This window comes from Emydura macquarii, unplaced genomic scaffold, assembly GCF_026122565.2.
Source record: "Emydura macquarii macquarii isolate MOO-44397 ecotype Brisbane River unplaced genomic scaffold, CSIRO-AGI_Emac_v2 contig_2975, whole genome shotgun sequence".
Taxonomy (NCBI): Eukaryota; Metazoa; Chordata; order Testudines; family Chelidae; genus Emydura; species Emydura macquarii.
In genome coordinates this window covers 5,713,570-5,736,570 of record NW_027133112.1, presented here as the reverse complement: position 1 = coordinate 5,736,570, position 23,001 = coordinate 5,713,570, and the positions used below count along the sequence as shown (strand labels likewise).

Here is a 23,001-nt window from a genome sequence, read left to right as displayed (position 1 = left end):
CATGAATCAATACATCGGCCTTTCTACAGCTAGTGCTGTAGATCCTACCCTAGATGCAAAGTTTTGGCTGGTAGTTCTGCAGTATTACAGACCCACTGCTCACATCTCCACTTTGCTTCCAAACCACCCTTCCAGTGCTGTGAAAAGACCTGCTGCAGAGATCTAGAGCATTCAAGGAGTCCAGAGCCCTGCTCATGAACTGTCTGCGTCCTGACCTTTTTATCTATGCATACACACAACACATATTATATTCCTAAAGCAATGCCTCCTGTCCTCTAACCATGAGAGGGAGGACAGAGAACACCAAGAAAGTCCATTAGGGACTCTATATGCCCAGATATTTCATCTAAAAACTGCTTATTTACAGTGATGGATGCTATAGAAAACGCTTGAATAGATTAAGGGAGAGATTTTCAAAAGGCACAAATGGAACTTACGTACCTAACTCTTTTGTGTACATCTCCTCCTAATACAAATTTTGAAACACATGCCTTTGGGTGTTTAAAAATAAGAATAATATTAATAATTTTTTTAAAAGGCATCAAAATAATGGTTCTAACATTTGCTGTTTTCTTTCTTCCTATGTGCGTGGCATCCTTTGGGGAGAAAAAATAAAAAACAAAGCACAGAGAACTGAGAAAACATCCCTGGATAATTTAACTTCATCCTTAAATAATTCTAGGAGAAAGAAATTTAATCCAGGAAAACCCCCTGCTGCTGTTTGAAGTCACTTGGGTTTTTGTCTCTATATGAATAATACTTATGAAAGATTTATAGCCACTCAGATATTGTAGTGCACATCTAGCCAGGTGCTAAACACAGCCCGAGGGAACTGTTTGCAATCTGAGTTTGTACAATTTGTTTTTCAAAGTAATTCTGTCATACCCTGATAAAGCCACTTTCTGACCAAGATGATGACAAAATGCAATCTCCATGTTGATTACCATCTGTTCAGAGAAAGAAAAGTTTTAGAGTAAGCAGGGGCTAGACTGTGTCTTTTAAGTCCAGTTCAGAATAAAGGTTAGTACAGAACCAAACTACAAGCAATAGAAGATAATTTGTCTTTGTGAAGCAGAATACTTGGACAAGTCACTTTGGGTGTGTCTGCACTGCAATTAAAAACCAGCACCAGGCCCATGCCAGCTGACTTGGGCTCGCAGGGCTCGGGCTAAGGGGCTGTTTACATGGGTGTATGTCTGAGCTCAGGCTGGAGCCCAGGCTCTGGGACCTTGTGAGGAGGGAGGGTCCCAGAGCTCAGGCTGCAACCTGAGGCTTAATGTCTCCATTGCAATTCAACAGCCCCATAGCCCAAGCACCTACAAGCCTGAGTCTGCTGCAGGTGTCTAAATGCTGGTCTACACTGGCAGCGGCGGTTGCCGGAAGATACGCAAGCTACGCAACGTACTTACATTGATGTACCACAGCGTGCTCACGGCCCTGCATTAACGGGAGAAGCCTTTCTGTCGATGCTGCCTCACTCCTTTAGGGGAAGTGGACTAACTGAGTCGACCGGATAGCACTCTCGATCGACTGAGAGGGTCTACCCAGACCCGCTCACTCAATGTCACTGCATAGATCCGTGTGGCCCCAGCTGCAGCCACTTCTGTCTCTCTCCATCTCAGTCCCCCCATCTGTAAAACAGGGATAATAGAACTTCCCTACTTCACAGAGGCATTGTGAGGATAAATATACTGGAGATTGTGAGGTGCTCAGAAACTATGGTAATAGAGGCCACAGAAGTACCCAAAATGGATGGATGGATGGATGGATGGATGGACGGACTGAGAATATATCCCGGAGAATCCCAATACACACAGATACCACGTGCGCTGAATTACCCCTTTATATGAAGAAACCGGACTTCCCTGCATGCTGGGCACTGTGCATTGCCTAGAGCAATAGGAATGGATCAGTCCTTGTGCTTCTCTCAGTGAAATTCTGCCTGTTCTTTACATAGGCAAAGCAAACCGTGTGCAGGGATATGTAGTTTCTTGCATCCTCAGCCCACTGGGCACCTGCAGAAGGACAAGGCAGAAACCCCCAGCCCACCCCTTCACATATACATCACATTTAGGGACCATTGTATCCAAGTTGCTGAGGACTCTTTCGGTAGAATTCCCAACTTTTAATTTTAAGTATTTGTTTCCTATTTTCTTTGCTGATTTTCAACTCTAAAATTTTTACATTTGCTTTCTGTTCATGGTCACAGTATTTATGTTCCCCACTGTTATTGCTAAATTAGAATGGAAGAATGTCTCGTTTTAGTAAGACATCTTATATGTGCAGCCTTGTATAGGTCTCTATATAACATGATTAATAGGAAAAATGCTGACCCACATGCAAATCCTGAGTAAACGGGCCTAAACCACAAATTCTCCACAGGTATTAGGGGATGGGCAGAATCCTATCTCAAGGCCATGAAGCATGTATGTTCATGTCAGGCCAGGAGCAAAAGGATAGTTAGTTCACCAGGGCCTATTCAATCAGTTGCCTGTCTGCTAGGACTGCCAACAAAGGTGTCAGTTTTGTTGGTGTCTATTAGTGTGCTGAATCAAGATCTCTAACTAACTTCATATGAGCCATTAGGTGGTAGGAAGTTTGGGTCAGCATTGGCCCCAGGAAGACTGGAACCATTAACCTGGGATGAAAGGTTCCATATCTCATAACCAATCCCCCATTCAGTCTTCTGCTCGTAAGCCCTTTTTAAAATATATATAATAATAAAAGCTGGTCAGGAATTTTCCCTCAAAATGATTTTTCAACAGAAAACAATGTTTCTTCCAAATCAAAATGTTCTATGGGAAAATTTCAACATTGCTGACATTTTTGATTGCCAGTTGGGAAAATCAAAATAAAATACTTTGGTGGTGGTGGGGCTCGACCTACCACGAAATATTTTGGATCATTGAACTGAACCTGAATGTTTGGATTTGGGAATGTCAAAATGTTTTGTTTTGATAAACATGCAAAAACAAAAAACTATTTAGCCATTTCAAAATCAAAGTTTTTCTAAACATTCTCTCCCATGAAAAATTTTGGTATTTCAAGGTTTTGTCCTGATTTGGAATGGAAATTTCAATGTTTGCTCAGCTTTAATAATACTAGCTATTTCTACTGAATCTGAAATCTGAGGGGAAAAAGGAAATGGGAAAAGTATTTCAACTTCAAGTTGTTTTTCAAACACTGTATTGAAATTTGGAAGCACTTTTGCTTAGCTCCTGTTCCTTTTTGTTCCACCATATACCATTTGTCACTAGAGCTATGATCAAATCAAAACCCTACATACAAAATTTCATAACTGCGCTCTACTGCCTCTATAATGGGATGAATCAACTCCCTGGATGAGAGCACTCATGAACTTCAAGAAAGCTCAGATCCAGATCCAAATCAAATCTGAATTTCACGGCTCAGACCTCTCATTTGCAAAGACAAACATGAAAAGATAAGAAACTTGAGAGAAATATATTGTCATAGACACCTTATCTCCAGAATGATCTGTTTACATGGGCTTACCCTGCAAATCCTATGCAATTAAGTCCTGATCTAACACAACACTTAAGCACATGATGGACTTTAAGAACGTGTGCAGTCACACTGATGTCAAAGAGACTGTTTGTGAGTAAAGGTGGCAGACTCAGGCCCAATTTTGTAGATTTCCTTGTGACGCTTTAACTTCTTAGAAAAGAGATAACTCACAGACTACCCTACAGATTTCATAAAAGGTTGGGGGGAAAAGACAGATAAATTTTAAAATCAGAAATTCCTCTCATGTAGCAAGTTAGAATACAAATAATTGGCAACACTTTGTAAGCACCTTTTCATTCTAAGTTACTCTTTATGAAAATCAAACAACATGTGGAATATACAGTGCTTTTTATAGCAAGAAACCCAAGGTACGTGTGTAAACAAATTTTATACTCAAGCCAGTTTTATATTAGTTAACTACTTCCCAAAAGGCGGGACTAACATATTTGCTCTTATTAAAAATATCTAATTACCAGAGTTCAAGGTGTAACATTTCATTCCAAAACAGCTATGGCTAACTTGAGATTTCATAACAATAAATGGCGATAAAAACAGCAGGATTTTCAATTTCGGATGGCTTAAAGTCATGAAACATGAAATATTTAAAAAATATTAGTGGTATCTGGTCATAAGGCTACAAGAGTAGCAAGAGAAAGAATAACCTACCCTTCTTCCTCAAACAAATACTAGGTTTTCACTGCCAAAAAAAAAAAAAAGGTGTACTTTTACAGCAAGGCAACTAATCCACATTCAGCTATCTCACTGTTAAATGCTAGTGGAAGCAAGGCACTGTAGTTTTACCATGATGTAGCTAGGTAAGGTCAACCATAGATGGGGATATAGTTCTGAGTCTGACATTGCCTATCTACATTGCAATAAGAACCACCTGTGCCTCGTCTCCAATAGAATTTAACAGTGAGCCAACTAATGAATGCATGTTAGCTATCTCTCTCTAAAAAAAAAAAACACCTTTTTTGGCAATGAAAACATAGCCTCAGATAAAATCTAAAAGCAAGGAGCCAAATTAATTTGGATGATTAGGTTAGGTGTGTATGTGGCTTAAACCACCAGTATTAACACACAGTACATGAAAGACAAAGGGCCTGATTCTAGTCCCATTTATTTCTGTTTGACACTGGCATTAGTCCACCAACTTCAGTGGTGCTACTCCTCATTTACAATGATGTAAGACTGGAAAGTAAGGCTGAAGATGCAGAAATGATAGACTCCTGTGTTGCAAGCAAGGCACAGTAATACGGGTGCAGGTGGGGTGGGAAGGTACAGTAGTAGTAGCAGCAGCTTGCTTATTCCCTTAAATGTTCAAAGGACAGAACAAAGTTGTATCACAAATTGCCTCAAAGCAACTGATCAAAGCCCATTTTAGGATTCTCCACCACTATTAATGTGTTTTATGTGAGTCACCACTTCCATTTTCTCACAAGTGCAAGCAGATTTACACAGGCTTTATCCCAACAGAGCACAATAAACGACAGGAACAGACAGCATCTGAGACCATCCCGCCTGTACTAGTCTGTCTGTACAGTGTTATATTAAAAACTTCACTTAGGGAAGAGATCCGCAGCTCTAACTAAGAATTCAGGGAGTGTCTAACCAAAAAAAAAAAAAAAAAAAAATGCTGATTCTTTTGCTAATCATATTTTTAAGGATGACAGAAAAGAGCTTTGACAAGAAAGGGAGAGCGCCTGGATGAAAAAAAATTACTCATTTTTAACCTTTCAGTCATTCCAGCCCCAGAATCTGCCCTTCTGATATTGTCTTATCAGTTACAAGAGAAATCTACTCTATTATTTAAATAAAAATAAGTATATATAAGTTGCATACATGCAAAGTTCATCCATGGATCTTAAAACATTTTATGGAGTCTGTATTTTTATTTATTTATTTTACAGATGGGGAAACTGAAGCACCACTAGTTTAAGTGGTTTTCCTAAGGTCACATGCAAATCAGTGGAAGAGCCGGAGAGAGGTTTTACTCACCACATTTGTTGGAAGGATAAGGAAGAAAGCAGCTTTGTCTCAACTCCATAACAATTTGTCCACCAATGTATTAGATACTGCAGTTCTAACACTGTATTTAATTCTGTTATTCCAGATATTGTTATAAGTACGATTTGTCAGATGATCTAGAAATGTTTGAAATTAGTGAGGGAGGGGAAGTTTATAATTCATATCACTACGATTACGATCAACTTTATTCTGCCTAAGTGCATGAAAAGTCCATAAAATCCAGAAATTTTGAATTTAAGTCCCCCCTCCCCTTTTTTTTTGTTGTAATAATCTTAAGATTGTCTGCAGTTGCCCCAAGAAATGTTCTGCTCAGCAGTCAGTATCTCTGCCATTTCATTTAGATGTAAAGCACTCAGATAAGATGAGAGGAGATATGGCAACAAAAAGAAAAAAGTAAAATGATTTCTTCCTCACGTTATTCATGTAATGAAAAGGAAAATACAGGTCTGGCCCACAGTAAATAGAAACCGTGCTGTTGCTGTTTGGTTAGTGTTTATGCTGCATATACACAATAATTCCCTCGATTAAAATCACAGTGAGAAAAATCAGCTAAGTGCAGAAAGAAGAGCAAAAATTAAACCTTTTTTTTTTTTTTTAAAAGTGTTTCTCATTTTTAAAGAACTTCTACCTGAATACTCAGATCAGGAAGGATGGGAGAGGTGGTCAGGGAAGGATGGGAGACTGTATTTACTGTACCCCCAAACATAACCTCAACAAACTCTGAAGAGACAGTTCAAAAACTTGTATATTTAGAACTTCCATAAAAGACCAGCAGCAAAAGAAGAGAGTTTGAGATAGTTTGAAAGAGCTTGGAATAGGGTCTGCTTTAGTATTTTCTGCCATGAACAGGCTGTAATGGCCTCCAGTTCTGCAGAGAAGTTATGGCAAGCTCATGTCATAAGATGTGCGCACTGGGGAGAGGGTGGAACTTTTGAAGCAAAGGCCAATGCAGAGAAGTAGTCTGAACTCAATGATCAATCTGCATTTTTTCCCCTTTCACAACAATGCTAGGACTCCTGTGGGTTCCAGTATTTTGAGGGTTTCATGTGTGGTGGCTCCATCCAACCTCCTTGCTCCCCTGAGGAAGTCAAATTCCTTTTCTTGGCCATCCTTCCCTATCTCAAGTCACCCAAGAATTAAAAACAATCCCAGAAACTCAAAAAGTAAGGGTTACTCTAGACATGGAAAGGAAAGAGGTTTTGCAGACAAGCAGGAACCATAGAAGCCTATAGTGAAAATGGGGGTCAACCGATTATCAATGGATGTTGACACTCAAGACCTCAAAAGTGTTTTGCTCTATTCCTGTTGGTGCCTGAATATTTGTCTCAAGGACTCTATATGCTGATTTTTGAAATGTATTTACATTAAGCTATGTGATAGACAATAGATTTAATTACAGCACCAGGTAAATTTTTTAAAGCAGTGGTTGGAGAGTTACACAGGAAAACTCATCAATGAATATTTTGTAGTCAAAATCCCTATGTCCTGTGCAAAACATGGTCCGGTATTTACTTGTTCGTCCTAAGGCAAGATTTAACTTTGATTACTGAAAGAAAAAGTACCATACAGAGTTAGAAAGGTAGAACTGTCAGATTCACAACCATATTACAATAAGGGATGACTGGATTAACAAGTATTTATATATAAATCATAACATAGACTACCTATTAACACACAACTGAAGAAATAGAAGTATGGAGAATGCTGCATTCTAAGTGAATTATTAACAATCCTCAGTTAACAGATAAAGGATAACTTATTGGACTGATTAAGTACTATTATGTTGGCCATTACCACCCAACTTTATAGTGTGATTGTAGTTAAAAAATTGACCATGTGAAAATGTCACCTTCTTATTCAACATCTGTGCCCCCTATGACTTTGAGTCTTATCTGTTTACTGAGTAAAACAAGCTCCTACTACTGTTAGCATAGTAGAGCTAATGCAACTTAGAAAGATCAGGCTGGATTCGCCTCAATCTCGTACATCATTAGTAAAATTATCATCTCAAATCCGTTTGTTGAATCTTTGCTATGGTTGATGATGCAACAGTTTGATATTCTGATCCCAGGCTGAATTAATAGGGCTGGCAGTTAGAAAAAAAACATTTTGACATGAAAACAGAACAGTGTTGGTCTGAAAGTTATTGCGAGAATGAGAGAGAATAATTTAGGAACTGTCACAGAGTCATTTTTTCAGTCACTTTTCTGAACACAAGTACTATGGTTCAAAAACAAAGAGTAAACCCAAAGCACATTAAAGAATAGAATAATGCAACATTAATACCATTGAGAAGACAACGTTATTTCTGGTGCAGAAGTACGAAATGTGGATATCAGATACTGCGTGTCACATATCTCAGCATTCCCCCGACATGCAATCTTTCTGACTCATTTTTTGGCATGTGCTAAATCTCTGGCTAATTTCTGCCACTGTAATGCTGAAACTATGACAACAATATACTATTCACAGGATCACATACTTAGAGATAAGCAGTCTGATTCACTGGTCAACTACCTCACATCTCTGGAAATATTTTACATTAAGAAAATGAATATCATTCACTGAAAGATCAATGCAAATATACGTTATTTAATGTAGGAGCATGCACACTGAAAGACAGACAAGGAAATTTGATAGTAGCTGGAATTACCATTATCTAGAGCTGAACTACTTTGAAGAGCTCCTTAAAATCCTGAATTTGTCTAGAAAATGTGGATTTGAAATATCTTTATAAAAATCTCTTTCCAAACCTCTAATCTGCCATCTGTCTTCACCCACCCTATGAGGTAGGGAAATATTATCCTATTTTACAAAGGGGAAACTGAGGCACAGAGCTGAAGGTCCTGATTCAAAAAAGTACTTAAGTGCCCTGCTGAGTAAGGATACTTTCTTGAATTAGGGTGAAAGGTCTTCTCCAAGGTAACACAGGAAGTCTGTAGGGGCTTGATCTGGCAAGGTGCTGAGCACCTGCAATTCCCAATGGCTACAGTTGGAGGGGAGGATGCTCAGCACAGCACTTTGCAAGACGGAGCCCATGAAAAGTAGGAATTGAGCCAGATCTCATGAGCCCCCCGTTCAGTGCTTTAACTACATGACCATCCTTTCACGTAGGACACAATGCTGAATTTCTTGAGCACCCAGAACCCCCACTGAATTCATCAATAGGAGTCTTGGGTGCTCAAGAAATGCAAGAGCAGAGACCTACCCCTACTCCTATTGAAACTATTAGGAAGAGAAGCAGGCCCCATGCTGCTAGTGAACGTTTCACTGGTGCATTTCTTGATTCTAACATTTGTCATGAAGTAACAGAGAGAAAAAAGTTCTGCTCCTTGTGGTTTATGGCCATCTCCCCCTTAAGTCATTGAGAACTGAATCTGTGCAACTAATGGCAGAATTTGGCCCACAATGCAATTTAAGTTATGTTTGCTTGTATTTGTTATTACATTATCTAAGAAGATAACAGACAGTCACAGATTATCTTTCTTTCAAATGCACATGTTCAAGGTAAGTTGCAAATAAAACTTTCAGGACTTGGTCCTACACAGGAACCATGCACAAATTAAGACTCACCAAGAGCCTCACATCAGGGTTTCAGTGGGACACAAGTAAAACATAAGCTCTGCCCTCTGCACAGAAGTGAATTTCACCCATGTTGGTACTACTACATAGTATAAAAATCAGCTTCCTCATCTGAAAATGGGTTTTTAAATATAGCATTACTAATTGTTACATAAAACATCCATCTAGTGACTGGCAATTATACCATTTCCTAGCCAGTAAATTCTAAAAATAGCATCCAAAACTGACAAATACTTGGGGGTAGGAGACTGCAAGACTCTAGACAGATTGTTGTCTCTCTCATTTTTTAAAACAATAAAACACCATCACACACCTAAATGGGTGATTCTCCCAGAAACTGTCATGTATTACTTATAGAAAATTTATCTGGAGAGAAAACACAGTAAAAATGTTCTACTGTGAACACATGATACATTAATTTTGCTCACCTGTTTAACAAAAGAAGCTAGTAATAGTGCTATTAATGATTTAACCAGAGACAAAAAACAGTTCTGCTTCAATTTTGTTAAAAATTGCAAAGTAAAGGTCATTTTAACCTTTTACTCTTATTTAACTGTCAGCCCAATTACTAGTGAAATCAGAAACGTATCTAGTAGGATTTTTTTTCATATAGGTAGTTTATTTGTTTTACAATCCTTTCATGAGTAAAGCAGGTACTTCCATAGACCCATGTTCTCCATATTCACCTGAAAGTCTCAAATACTAATTTATTTTTTTGATTCACGGGCAAGTCAACAAAAGCGGTTTCAACAGGCCTCTTCCCTTATTTTCTTGGTACCTCCTATTTTCTTATTAAATGGTGAGGAAAAATTTAGTAAAGAACCAAATTAGTATCAGATACTAATGTTAGAAATTCAGTACTATACTAATCTACATCTGCAATGCATGGCATGCAGGCATCAGCGTTAGGTCATATAAAGTTCCAAATCAAGCTGAATTCTCATGAAATAGACCAGTGTTTCTCAACCTTTTCGATACCAGGGACCGGCTTCCTATACTGTGTCAGGGAGATCTCAGGCTTCCGATACTGTGTCAGGGAGATCTCAGTGACGGATGCCGGTCCATGGACTGGTCGTTGAGAAACATTGAAATAGACTATCTTGCCTCACTGAAATTTGCGGGACCTTTGTCATCAACTTCAACAGGAGTAGGATGAGACCTAGATTCAGGGCCCCCACATGGGTACACTTTATCAGGATATACTTTACCACTTTAGCACACTTTACCAGGGCCCGGAGGCCCTATGGGGCCCAGCCCAGGCTGCAACCCCCATTACCATGAGGAAAAAAATTTTCATGGCTCATGAGATTGTATGTATGGAATGAGGGATTGTGGTATGTATGTGGGAGGGGACCCGTGTTACAAGTTTGTACTGGGCCTGAAAAAATTATGCTTAGGCCCTGCCTAGATTCTGTACAATAAGACATTCCAAGCACATCTCACCTTTGGAACAAATTCTACTGGCACATTAGTGTAAATGGAATAATTCTACTGAAATTAATGGAGATTCTCCAGATTTATATTCACATACATGATATTAAAATTTGGTCCATAGACTCCAGTGAGGTTATTTCAGTTTTACTATACACAACTAAAACTGGATGGAGAACTTGGGCTTTATTTAGAAATGTCCATGATACTTAAATATATCTGTAGGCATTCTATCAGTTGCAATCTTTGAAATAGGCACATAATACGCACTCCAAAACAAAGTTGTGGAACTGCTTCATGTATCCATTACAGAGACAAGGTGGGTGAGGTAATAACTTTTATTGGACCAACTTCTGTTGGTGAGAGACAAATTTACAGAGCAATCCAGGTGTACACTTTTCATCATAATCACAATTCAGACACAACCATGTTCTTTAAAACAGTGGATCTCAACCTTTCCAGACTATTGTACCTCTTTCAGGAGGCTGATTTGTCTTGAGTACCCCAAGTTTCACCTCACTGAAAAACGACATGCTTACAAAATCAGACATAAAAATACACAAGTATCACAGTGCACTATTACTGAAAAATTGCTTACTTTCTTATGTTTACCATACAATTATAAAATAAATCAACTGGAATACTGTATTTGTAAGTATTGTACTTACATTTCAGTGTATAATATATAAAGCAATATAAACAAGTCATTGTATGAAATTTTAGTTTGTACCGACTTCACTAGTGCTTTTTATGTTGTCTGTTGTAAAACCAGGCAAATATCTACATAAGTTGATGTACCCCCTGGAAGACCTCTGAGTACTCCCAGGAGTACGTACATATACCCCTGGTTAAGAACCACTACTTTAAACATATATGCAAATTCACATCTTAGCTCCCCTTCTTTTTTAGCTTATTTATGTTCATGTCTAAAATCCTTAAAAATACAGGAGAGAGAGGACAGATTTGCTATTTTCTTAACATAAATTATCATTTTAAAAGATCCTAATCGGATACAGTCAGATACTCAAAGCAGTTACTATTACAAAGAAAACTATTTTTAATATGAATTAAACCTCAAATCAACAAGTACCAAGATGACATTACAACCTACAAGCCAAAGAAATACTCTACCTGTATTGTTTTTATTAGTACAGGACTAACGAATGCTATTGGAGGCAATTTTCCTTAATCCACCACTGCCTGCACAGATCGAAAACCAGTCAAAACACTACAAGAACTAGCAAGAGCAAACAAGTGGAGAAGTTTGGAAAATGAAACATTATGTTAACAAAAAACACTGTTACACTTCAATCCTCTGCTTTAGTCCAACTGAAAAGGTGAGAAATCAGAGACTTGTTTTCTTAGTTTAGTTTAGGGTATAAATACCAGGATTATTGATTTTCATTTCAATATTATTTATGCTGAACTAAAAATAAAATGGCAAACTTTTGAGAGAATCACATTGCTTCGCAAGTCGTGGAAAACAGTGTGAAACAGAGCTGTGAATTGTGATGTGAATAGCTTTTAAAAGTTTTTACTCCAATAAATGAAGACCCACGCCTTCATGGTATTGTTTTTATTATTTAGCAAATGGACTAAGAGTCACCACTTTTACTAATGCTTTTACTATTCCAAAATACCAGCACTTTCTCCTCCTTCTGGTGATTCTAGAACGTCATCACATTATCCATACTCATATCATTATCTTTCTAAATAAAGAAGCACTGAAAAATAATCTGAAATTCCAGCATTAATTTATTCTTAGAATCATAAAAAATTAGGGTTGAAAAGTACGTCAGAAGGTCATCTAGTCCAACACCCTGCTCAAAGCAGGACCAACCACAACTAAATCAACCCAGTCAGGGCTTTGTCAAGCTGGGCTTTAAAAACCTCTAAGGATGGAGATTCCACCACCTCCCTAGGTAACCGATCTCAATGCTTCGCCACCTTCCTAATGAAAACTTTTTTCCTAAAATACCCAACCTAGGCCTCCCGCACTGCAACTTCAGACTATTGATCCTTGTTGTGTCATCTGCCACCACTGAGAACAGCCTAGCTCCATTCTCTTTGGAACCCCTCTTCAAATAGTTGAAGGCTGCTATTCTTTAAGGTTCCCAGTCTATATTAATTGGGCTACGTTGGGGTTGGTTACTTTGGGATAAAGGAAAAACAAGTTTAATCACAAAAGAGCCATCTAAAAGCCTGGGGACTGCAGCAGCAGTGGATAGCAGAAGCAGGGAAGAGCATTACTGTCCCAGGAACATTCGAATGCCAGCCTAGAATGGGAATTGGAATACGGTAGGCCTTTTTCCTACAGCAGCTAGGGTCATGACACCTTCCTTCTCTACTCTAATTCCAGAACAACAACACTTTCTCCTCCTCCTGGTGATTCTAGAACGTCATCACATTATCCATACTCATATTATTATCTTTCCAAATGAAGAAGCACTGAAAAATAATCTGAAATTCCTCACCAATCATCCTCCTGTTCCCTACAGCTCCTCCTATGCCTCCTCTGTTCCTACAGTATATCCTCTCCTATCCTTTCTTCATTCCCCTTAGTTCCTTCCCTCCTTTTTCCCCTTTGCACAACTTTTCCCTCCAGCCTCCCTTCCACTCTAGCTTCCTTATTTATACCCTCAGTCCAGAGAAGTTTCCCTATCTTCACCCACCCCCACCCATTCTTGTGACTGTCCTAGGGGTTGCCTTCCTTCTCTCCCCACTGGTGCCTGCCTCCACAGGGATTGGCCTCTGCCTCTTGGGGCTCCTCTCCTGGCAGCAGCGCAGCACCATGACATGCCACCTTCCCCTCTGCCACTCCTGTCCCTGCCAGCTACTCTATAGCCTTTTTTCTCCCACCCCTCTCCTTCTGAGCAGCAGGCCCAGCTCCTCCCCCTGCTGTGAACAGCTGAGAGGTGGTGAGGGAGGGCAGGCTGGGGGGAGGGGGGGGCGGGGTTGCAGTCTTGGCCAGATCAGAACTGTTGACAGCTATAAGCCTGGGCTCCCTAGCTCAGACCATGCCAGTTACCTGGGAAACCTCCCCAGCAGCAGAGAAATCACACACACCCAGAGTAACTAAAGCTCTGTGCTTCCCTGGTCTTCTACCATTCCTAGATGGCTGCTGGAACACCGCAAACAGAGGAAGAGGGTCAGTTCTGATTTGTGGGAGGAGAAGGGGCTTGGGTGATATACATTATTATTACTACAATCACAGCCAGGGTCCTCAGGCTAGGATGGGGCCCTGTTGTGCTAGGCGCTGTACAAACGCAGCGCAGCAAACTTCCCCACCCCCCAACCCCCAAAGGAGCTTCCCACAGTAAATCAATACAAACCCCACCCCAGGCTAGTCATTAAAGCCACAAACCCCCTCCCCACCTCTGAACTCTGCCCAGAGATTTGAGTGTGTTGCAGAAGGTCTCTTACCCGCTGGGAGGTTTGTTGGCCCCAGACTGCCCGAGAGTCTCCATGGATGGGTCACTCGTTTCCACTTGGAATTAAAGGACAAGGAAGTCTTGATACAATTCCAGTTTGGGAGTGGGGGGGGGGACGGACGATGAGTTGATGCCTTTCTTTTCCTTCTTCACTCACACCTTCCTCCCTTCTGGCTGAGCCATCCTGCCCGGAGGAGCGGACTAGCAGGGACAGAGGAGAGTACAGTTACTGTTCACTGCCTGGCACCCGCTGAGCAAATAAGGCAGCTGGTAGGAACGATTCCCTCTCAGCCAGGCCCCACATCCGAGGGAGGGCGGGGGGAGAAGGGAACGCGGCAGCCGCCTGCTGGCCCCGCACCTACCGCTGCCAGCCCAGCACGCCCACAGCATTCAAGGCAGCAAGCGACCCGCCGGTGGCAGCGGCGCGGGGATGCACCAGGCGAGGCGACGACTCACGCTCCATCCCGGGGCAGCGAAGCGGACTTTCGGCTGGCGCGCGCTCACCCGCACCTTGCGAGCAAACAACCCCGCGCGCACGCACACACATACACACCCTCCGCCGCTCCTCCTCCCCCCTGCACCTTTAACGTGTCTAGCCACGGCAGGCTGCAAAACCCCGGCTTACTCCGGCTCCAGCGCACTCGTGCAGCGCCACGCTCCGCTCTGCGAGCCCGAGGGCAGATCCGGTTCCTCCCCCCCCCCGCCTGGCGGGAGCGTTCACACGGGCATCGCGCCGCGGGGGGTCGCTCCAGAGAAGCCCTTGCCCGGCAAAAGAGGCAAGGTTCCCCCCCCCGAAACGCGGCTCGGGCTTCTGGCCGCCGGGGCTGAAGTTTAGGCGGGGGAGGCGCTGCGAGCCCGTTTCCATGTGACCACCCGGGACAAATACAAACACAGCGATGGAGCCTTTCGGGGGCAGAGAGAGAGAGAGAGAGAGAGAGAGAGAGGGTGACACAGGCCGTGCACGCAGCGCCGATCGCCGCCGCCGGCGACCTGCCCGCTCGCCCCATCAAGGACCCTCAGAGGGCAGCGCCAGTCCGACTCCTCGGACGCAGCCCAGCCCCGCGCCGGCACAACCTCACCAAACAACCCGAACTCGCCCGGGGAGAGCCCCAAGGAGGGAGGAGATGGAGACGGGGGCGGGGGGCACGGGAAAGCGCCCTGGAGAACGAGGCCCATCGGCGCAGATAACACGGATCGTATTCCAGATCCTATTCCAGTCCAGACCGCAGACACCCGGGGGACAATGGCGCTGTCTGTCTCCAGGGTAAAACACCTGTGGCCAGGAGCCTGGGCTTTCAAGGGGGTTGTCCCATTTCCTCCCTCAAGAGTTAAGAAGAGCCAATGAACCTCACAGAGTTTTTTTTTTTTTTTTTTTTTTAAATCCAAATGCAAAACTCCCTTCTGGGGCTTCCCTAGGGCAACGGAAAAGTTAGGGAGTAGGGGAGGGTATCTTTACTGAAAATGAACAAACAAAAACATCCTCCTGTAAGTTTTCTTTGTGAGGGTGGTAATGGAATTTGCAGGCTTAATTGAAGGTAAAGGGGAAATAATATATACATTTTTTATATGTATGTGTGTGTGTGCATAAAATGAGTGAGGTTGTAAGAAGCCAGCTCTACATGAAGGAAATATCCCAGGGCCCAAGGTATGACACAGAACTCCCCTAGAATAGTTCAGTGAAGCAGTGCACCCTGCCCCTCTCCTATAGCTAAGATTAGGACCAACTTTCTGTTTAAGTGCTCTAAATCCCCACAGGTACTCAGGTTGTGTTTAAACAGGTACTTCAGGTTGTGCCTCCTGAAGGTGCTGACTAGGTTTAGTGATTCAAATTTGACCAAGAGATTCCTGAGATATCCATGCTCACGCGTCAGGCTACAACTGTGGCCTTTCCAGGGCTGGAAGACAGTTTGGGAACAGTTCAGAATGGTTCTTTCCCTTCCAGATTGCAAGACTGAACTAGGTTTTCAGTGGGTTCCCAAATGCAGTGTTTTCTGCAGTGGAGCTAATAGCTTAAGATCACACTCATTTAAAAATAGTTCCCCTCCTTCAAATTGTCCCAGACTAACAGCCTAGGCAAGCAACAGTTGCATTTGCCTGTGCTATGAGGCCAACATAAGAGCCTCAGTTATGCTGTGGCTGTGTGGGTTTCTCTTTTGATCCTGTGCCTTTGGGTGTTACTGGACTCTCACAGATTAGATGATCTGCACCACTCCCTTCCACCCACTCCATTTGCTCCTCCTTCAATCACTGTGGGTGGTAGGAAAAGGGTGTGTGTGTTGGGGAGGGGGGAGGAATTGATAATTGATGGACAGCTCAGCCAACCAGCTGGAGCGGGGACCAGAGAATAGGAACATGCAGGTGCAGGCTGACTAGTTTTAAAACAAGAAATTCTGACAAGTGGGGACAAGGGAAATTAGGTTCTCCCTGGCCCTGCTTCTTCACTCAGCAGCATCAATAAGGTTTCTCTTTCCGGAGCCCACGGGGAGAAGCCACTAGACTTCACTCCATATTGAGTTCTCACCTACCAGAGTGTTTCAGACTCAGGTTGGCATCCAGCATGGAATTATTCACCAGACACTGTTGCTAGCACAAAATGAGGGCGTTCTTCTCCCCCCTCTCCCCACTGAGTGAGATTTGGCAGATCCTTGTCAGCAGCAACACAAAAAAAAATGACATTGGTGTTTGCAAGAAAGCTACCATCCTTTCCTCAGGCATAGGATAAGCCCTTGCAAATATTTCAGACATGGATTAATTTGCTAAAGATAGTGAGTGTAGGGGAAATGGAGTATTAGCCCCTTTCTTTTTGTGCACCTCCCCTATTCTGTACATGTCCCTTTGACTGAATTTCCTACTTCATTAGTACCAAGGATTTGAGGAGAAGATCACAATCTTCATTATAAAGAAAATGCAATTAAAATAAATACAATTCAAATCACTTAATCTAGTATAATACACCCTCATAATCATCTATGATTTCATCTCCTCTTGCATTAACTACTTGCAGTTCACGCCTCTGAACTCCCAACTTTCCAACTCCAGAAGGTAAAGAATGCAGCTGTCTGCCAAAATTGCTTTAATTTGTCCAGATTCTCCTTTGAGTTACATGATTGCATCTTCTGTTCCAATTCATGGGATTTGCACCTGTGTAAGTAAGAATAGCAGTTAGGCCCCTGTTTTTAAAACTCTCCATGGCTTGTAGTAGTGTACTCCACAAATCTTGTGTCTCTCTTTACTCCACCTGCTTGTCTAGCACCTGCCTTCTCTCTGTCCCCTCACATAATCTCCCCTCTGCTGTGTGAGAGCCTCTCTTCCGGAGCTATAGTACCATGAAGCAGCCTTCTGATATTTCTACCTTACACTCTACATCTCCTAAAACATACCTTAACTGATACCTTAATTTTTCTTTCCCTCTTTTATTGGCCTTATTTTATGTTCTAATTTATTCACCACCTAATGTAGTCATATAAGAGTTTTCTGTGATTTATACCTTATTCTCAGTCTTTTAATATATAATTCTTTAAAGACTTTTGGGATGTAATTGGCAGGAAAGATGTTACACACAATAGTATTGTTCTATACACACAATATTGGTCATTGAATTTAAAGCAAGAGGGGACAACCACATAATGTAGTCTGACCGCCTGTATATAATAGGCCACTAACACCACTTAGCACTCGCAAGGTAAACCCAACAACCAAAATTAGACCAAAGCATTACAGCCCATAGGAGACTAAACTATCATGTGCAACAGGCAGAGAATAGAGGCCTTTATAACACTAGAATTATCATTCTAACGTATCTTCAAAAGTTCTGGAAGCAATAACACAGATTATCCACCCATAACACAGATTCTTCAGTCCCATTACCATAGTTTCTCAATCTGTGGTATGGGTACGTGAGACACAGGCAGGGAGTACCCGGGGAAAAATAGAGTGAAGGGGAAGGCAGGTGGCAGCTGCTGACTTCTGGAAAAGCCAGGCGGCAGCAACCCGCTTCCCACTCGGTTCCAGCTCCCAGCTGGGAGGCGGGCAGCAGCCCCCAGCTTCTGGGGAAGGCAGGCGGCAGCCACTACAGTCCCAGGAAGCTGGGTTGCAGCCACCCGCTTCCCACCCGGTCCCAACTGAAGGCAGGCAGCAGCCACCAGCTCTTGGGGGAGGCGGGTGGCAACCACCTGCTTCCTGCCAGGCCCCAGCTCCCAGGTGGGAGTCTGCTGGCAGCCTCCTGCATCTTGCGAGCTGGGCTCGCAGCTGGGTGGCAGCCACCCGCCCCCCCGCCTCCGAGCCGAGCAACAGCCTCCAGCGCCATGGCTTGAAGATGTGCAGCAGCCGCCTGCCCACATCCCTGCGTCCCAGCCGCTGTGGAAGCCTCTTCTACCCCAGCTCCAATTGGGTGGCAATCACCTACCTCCTGGGCTGACAGCCAGACGACAGCTGCCTGCAACTTGCCCAGATGGCAGCTCCCCTCCCTGGCTCAAAGTCCAGTGCCCAGAAAATGTGTCAATTTCACTGCTCTAGCTGAATAGTGAACTTGACAACTATGACAGCCTCAGATTTTACCAGTTACCCTCTTTTCCTGTCTCTCTCTCTCCACTTCCTCCTCTCAAATCTATGGCAAAAAATTTGGCGCGGCACTTTATATTCCCCAGCCTTGGCATGCTGCTCAAAGCCTCCTAGCTTTGACCAACATCACCTCTAGCCCAGGTACATACTTGAACTGTGTGCCCCTGGTGTAAAGATGGTAACTCTACCTACACTAGATTTGACATCTGTCATATCACGGCCTTATATACTCAGTCCTTCTTGCAACATATGGCTCACATTAGTTTGTAAATATAAAATCCCATGGAAAATTGAGTGTTGGGGTACTTATTCAAATTTTCAGAAGTCAGGGGGTACTTGCTACTTAAAAAGTTGATAAACACTGCCATATACAGTAGTAGATGAAGAGCCTGATCCTGAAATGTGCTGAGCGCCCTTCACTCCCATTGGCTCCAACAGGGGGCATTTAGCACTTTGCAGGATCCTCTGAAGTAGGCCCAGTCCTTTGAAAGGGCAAATGGTGCAGCATTTCCAGTGTTCAATGTAATTCCCACAATACAAATGTCAGGGTGTTAATCAAGGCCATTTTTAGGCACAGGGCTGTCATTCTCAGAAGGACTGAGTGAGCAGCTGCAAATCCCGTACAATTATTTGAGGTTGGGAATGCTTCACCCCTCCCAAGATTGGGTTTTTAATCTCTCCCTGTCTGTATAGTCTCAGTGCTATGCAACTCAACTGAGAGTATCCTTCATAAAAATCCTTAGAAAAAATATTAAAGATGATTGGGCAATGGCCTCTTTTCAGTTAAATATCTTAGGTCTTAAAAAGGAAGTTAAAAATAAGCAGCAATAAAACTAGTGGGAATAGGTGGGTGGTGCAATATATTTTTAAAGTCAGTTGATGCCATTACACACATTTTTAAAAATATATAAATTGCTATATTTGTGTGTTCTTTCATACTAACTAAAATACTACTGAACCAACCCTTTGAAACTATTTAATAATACATTCGCCTCATAAGAAAACTGGTCTGCCATGTTTTAGGGCTTAGCAAATGTTAATAGATAGAAGTTGAACCTAGCTGAACATGTGAGGAATCTAGTCAGACAAGTCAGAAGTTGTCAGATAGTTTCCAGCAACTAAATTAGTTTCTCTAGATCAGGAAGAGAGGTCAAAATTAAGTCAGGATTAACCAACCTATGTTAACTAATCCTGGGCTTTCTCCTAGTGTAGACACAGGTTAACACACCTTTTATATAGTAGGTTGCACATAGATCAAAGTTATTTAACATGTTACTAACTTGTTAGCTACTCAGTCAGAATTTGCCTACTGCCTTTAATATCTCTTCTTGAATTTTGTCAACTCCAGGAGCTTTCCTCCATTTGAGGCCTTTGGTGGCAGCTTTAATTTCATCGGATGTTATTAGTCCCACTTCTTTTTCTAATTTAGCATGAGCATTTCTCTTGAACCTGCATGATCGTTGGCTCTGGACAGTTTTAATACAGAATGGAAATGTTTTTCCCATTGTTTGGCTTGTTCATGCTTTTACAACATCTGTCCATGAGAGTCTCTGATGGTTATCACCTGTGATGGTCTGGTTCTTCTTGAGAGGCCTTTCACTGTTCTATAGAGTGCCTTGAGTCTCCCTCTATGCTGCTTCTTCTGCCTCTGCAGCCTTCTCCTGAACCCAAACATTTCTATCTTGCATGAATCCTCTTCTTTATTTCTTTGTCCTTTTCTCTGTATTTTACATCTGACTCTTAGAGTTCTGCCTGGTGCCTTCAGAGCTTTCCACTTGTCAATTGCTGTCCATGTTCTAGATGTAATCTATGCATCTTTCTTTCACTCTCTTCGGTGGCCAATTACTTGACTACCATCTTCTTCTAGTTTGACCATCAGTCTTCTGTATTTTCATCAGCCTAGTCCTGTTAATCACTGGCACAGTTGCTAAGTGAAATCTAGAGTCTGGTCTGTGTTTCTTTGTTTCTATGATGAAATATGGGAAAGAACAAGTGCCACCAGGCTGGAATGATGGCATCATCATGGCATTGCCGAAAAAAGGTTGATCTTATTCAGCATATAAACAGGCAAAGTATTGGCTACATAAAATGAAGAAAACAGGGGATGAAATATTGCAAGAACAGGCTTGGTTCCATCCAAGTAAACAATGTTGTGAATGAATATTCACTCATAAAAAGATCATTGAAAAAGCTACTGGGTGGCAAAAATTCATCATTCATTCAGCATTACTGTCTTTAAGAAAACATTCAATAGTGTCCTCCAAGAGACCCTTTGGAATATTGCTAAGAGCTATGGAATGCCAGACAAGCTAATAAACTTAATAAGGAATTTATATGATGGAAGTAGATAGACAGTAAGGTCAAATACAGACCTAGGTGATTGGTTTGGTATTATGCCAGGAGTTAGACAAGGGTGTGTGTTATCACCAATCCTCTTTGCATAAGCAACAAAAGTCATTGAGGACAGTGTAAAATAGGTTAAGTGAAATGAACTACACAACCTTGACTTTGACAATGAAATTGCTTTACTAAGTGTGACATGAAGTGGAATGATTGCCCTTATATCAGAGGTAGAACAGAAAGCAGTAAGATTGGATAGAAAGTAAATGGAGAGAAGACCAAGATTATGAAGGTAAGAAACGACAACAGATGCAAAGCTGTATGTGGATGAAAAATAAATCAAACAGGTAGAAAAGTTCTGCTATCTGGGGTGTGTGATGACATCTGAATATTGCTTTCATGAAGATATTCATATGAGATTAGGAAAAGCAAACACCTCTTTTGAAGGCTGAACAACATCTGGTCAAAGAGAGGTCTCCATGCCAAACAATCAGATTATACCATATAATTGTACTGAACATGCTATTGTATGGAGCAGAGACTTGGCCAGCAAAAAGGGATTGGAGGCTTCCCATCACAAATAGCTAAGAAAGTTACTACACATTTAATGGAAAGACAAAATAACAATTCCAAGAGTAAAGGAACTGACAGAGCAGGACATGTTAGAAAATATAATCAAAGAATGATGTATAGAATATGGGAAATATGCTATGTAAGCACTGAACTGCATACCTGAGGGAGGGAGAAAGGAAACCTGCCAGTTCTTTTTTGGCCTAAAATAGTGACAGAGGATATTAAATGTATTGGCAGCACCTGGGAAGAAGTATCACAACTACTGAGTGACTATAATCAATGAAGGTACCGGACAGCCCAGAGTGCAAGTGGCACAGGAGAGACTAAGGACTACTTTATATTCACTAATCTTAACCTAACCTTGGCCTCTTTTTCTACTCTAGGCTAATCCAAAGTACACAATCTTGAATGTTATTCCATAACAGAGATGAGATTCTGATCTCAGTTCACAACAGTAGCTTTCTTTGCTCTGTAACAATGGGAGTTTTGATTGAGTAATGAGGCTAGGCTCAAGCCCATAAAAAAAGCGGAGTGTTTTTTTAAATGAATAGAATCGAAAAATCCATGGGGGATCATAAAACTTCCCATACTTTACTTAAACCATCTGCTTCAGCCACAGACCCACTTTGCTCTAAATTTTCAGTGAGAGGTATAGGAGTTTGAAATCAGAAAGAGTCATGGAGTTAACAGGAGCCTACAAAAACCATAAAGGAATAATACACAGTTTAGGGATGACCTGTCAAAATAACAAACAAAACTGAGAGTTTGGAAAAGTTGTATTTTTGGAAAATATCAAGCCACAGTTAATGATGTCACATTCGTCTCAAACATCAGCTGTAAGAAAGCAGTAAAGAGGATTTATGTTAGAGAGGCAGTGTGGTCTAGTGGATAAACACAACTAGGCATTTGGACAGCCGAGTTCTATTCCTGGCTCTGTCAATGCCCTGTTGTGTGACTTTGGGCATATTTACCTTCCACTGTTTGTCTTATTATTTATATTGTGGTAGAACCCAAGAGCCCCAGTCGTGAACCAGGACCCCATTGTGCTAGGTGCTATACAAGCACAGAACAAAGACTGCCTCTGCCCCAAAGAGTTTACAATCTAAGTAAATTCTATTTAGAGCTTAATCTCTTTGGGATAGAGACTTCATTATTATATATTTAACAGTGTTTAGTATTATGGGGCTATGATCTTAGTTGGACTCTCTAGGAGCTGCTATAATACATATAAGTACTAATACTAAAACATGCCAAACAGGTCTTGTCAACGAGCACAATGCTACGGCTACATTTATAGTTAGGCATTATATAGTTACAACATGGCTCATCTATAATGATTTGTCAATGATTATTACTGCACACATTCAACCAAATAAGTTCACTTATTAATACACAGTGGCAAATTCTACCTCAATCTATACTGATGTGGAAGGTGGGAGAGGACCACCTTCTTTCTCCTCACCCACTGTAACCCATGCAGATGTCAGTCAGGATGTTGACTTAATGCTTGTGCTTGGTTGTGGTCCATGCG

The 23,001-nt window shown here is 41.8% G+C and overlaps 1 protein-coding gene across 6 annotated transcripts in view; it reads right to left on the bottom strand.

The window, feature by feature from the left end:
- The window catches only part of COBL (cordon-bleu WH2 repeat protein), a 167,964-nt gene extending 153,600 nt beyond the window's left edge, over positions 1 to 14,364 (bottom strand). The window contains exon 1 of one of the 6 annotated variants that reach the window (XR_010924179.1): positions 13,990 to 14,356. Coding sequence is in view for 5 of the 6 variants with exons in the window: in XM_067569992.1 (XP_067426093.1) it covers positions 13,990 to 14,033 (44 nt within the window). In the remaining variant the exon portion in view is untranslated. Of the gene's footprint in view, positions 1 to 13,989 lie in introns of all 6 variants that reach the window. The other 5 variants (XM_067569992.1, XM_067569990.1, XM_067569988.1 and 2 more) reach the window with 5 other exon arrangements.
- Positions 14,365 to 23,001: the final 8,637 nt, after the last annotated feature.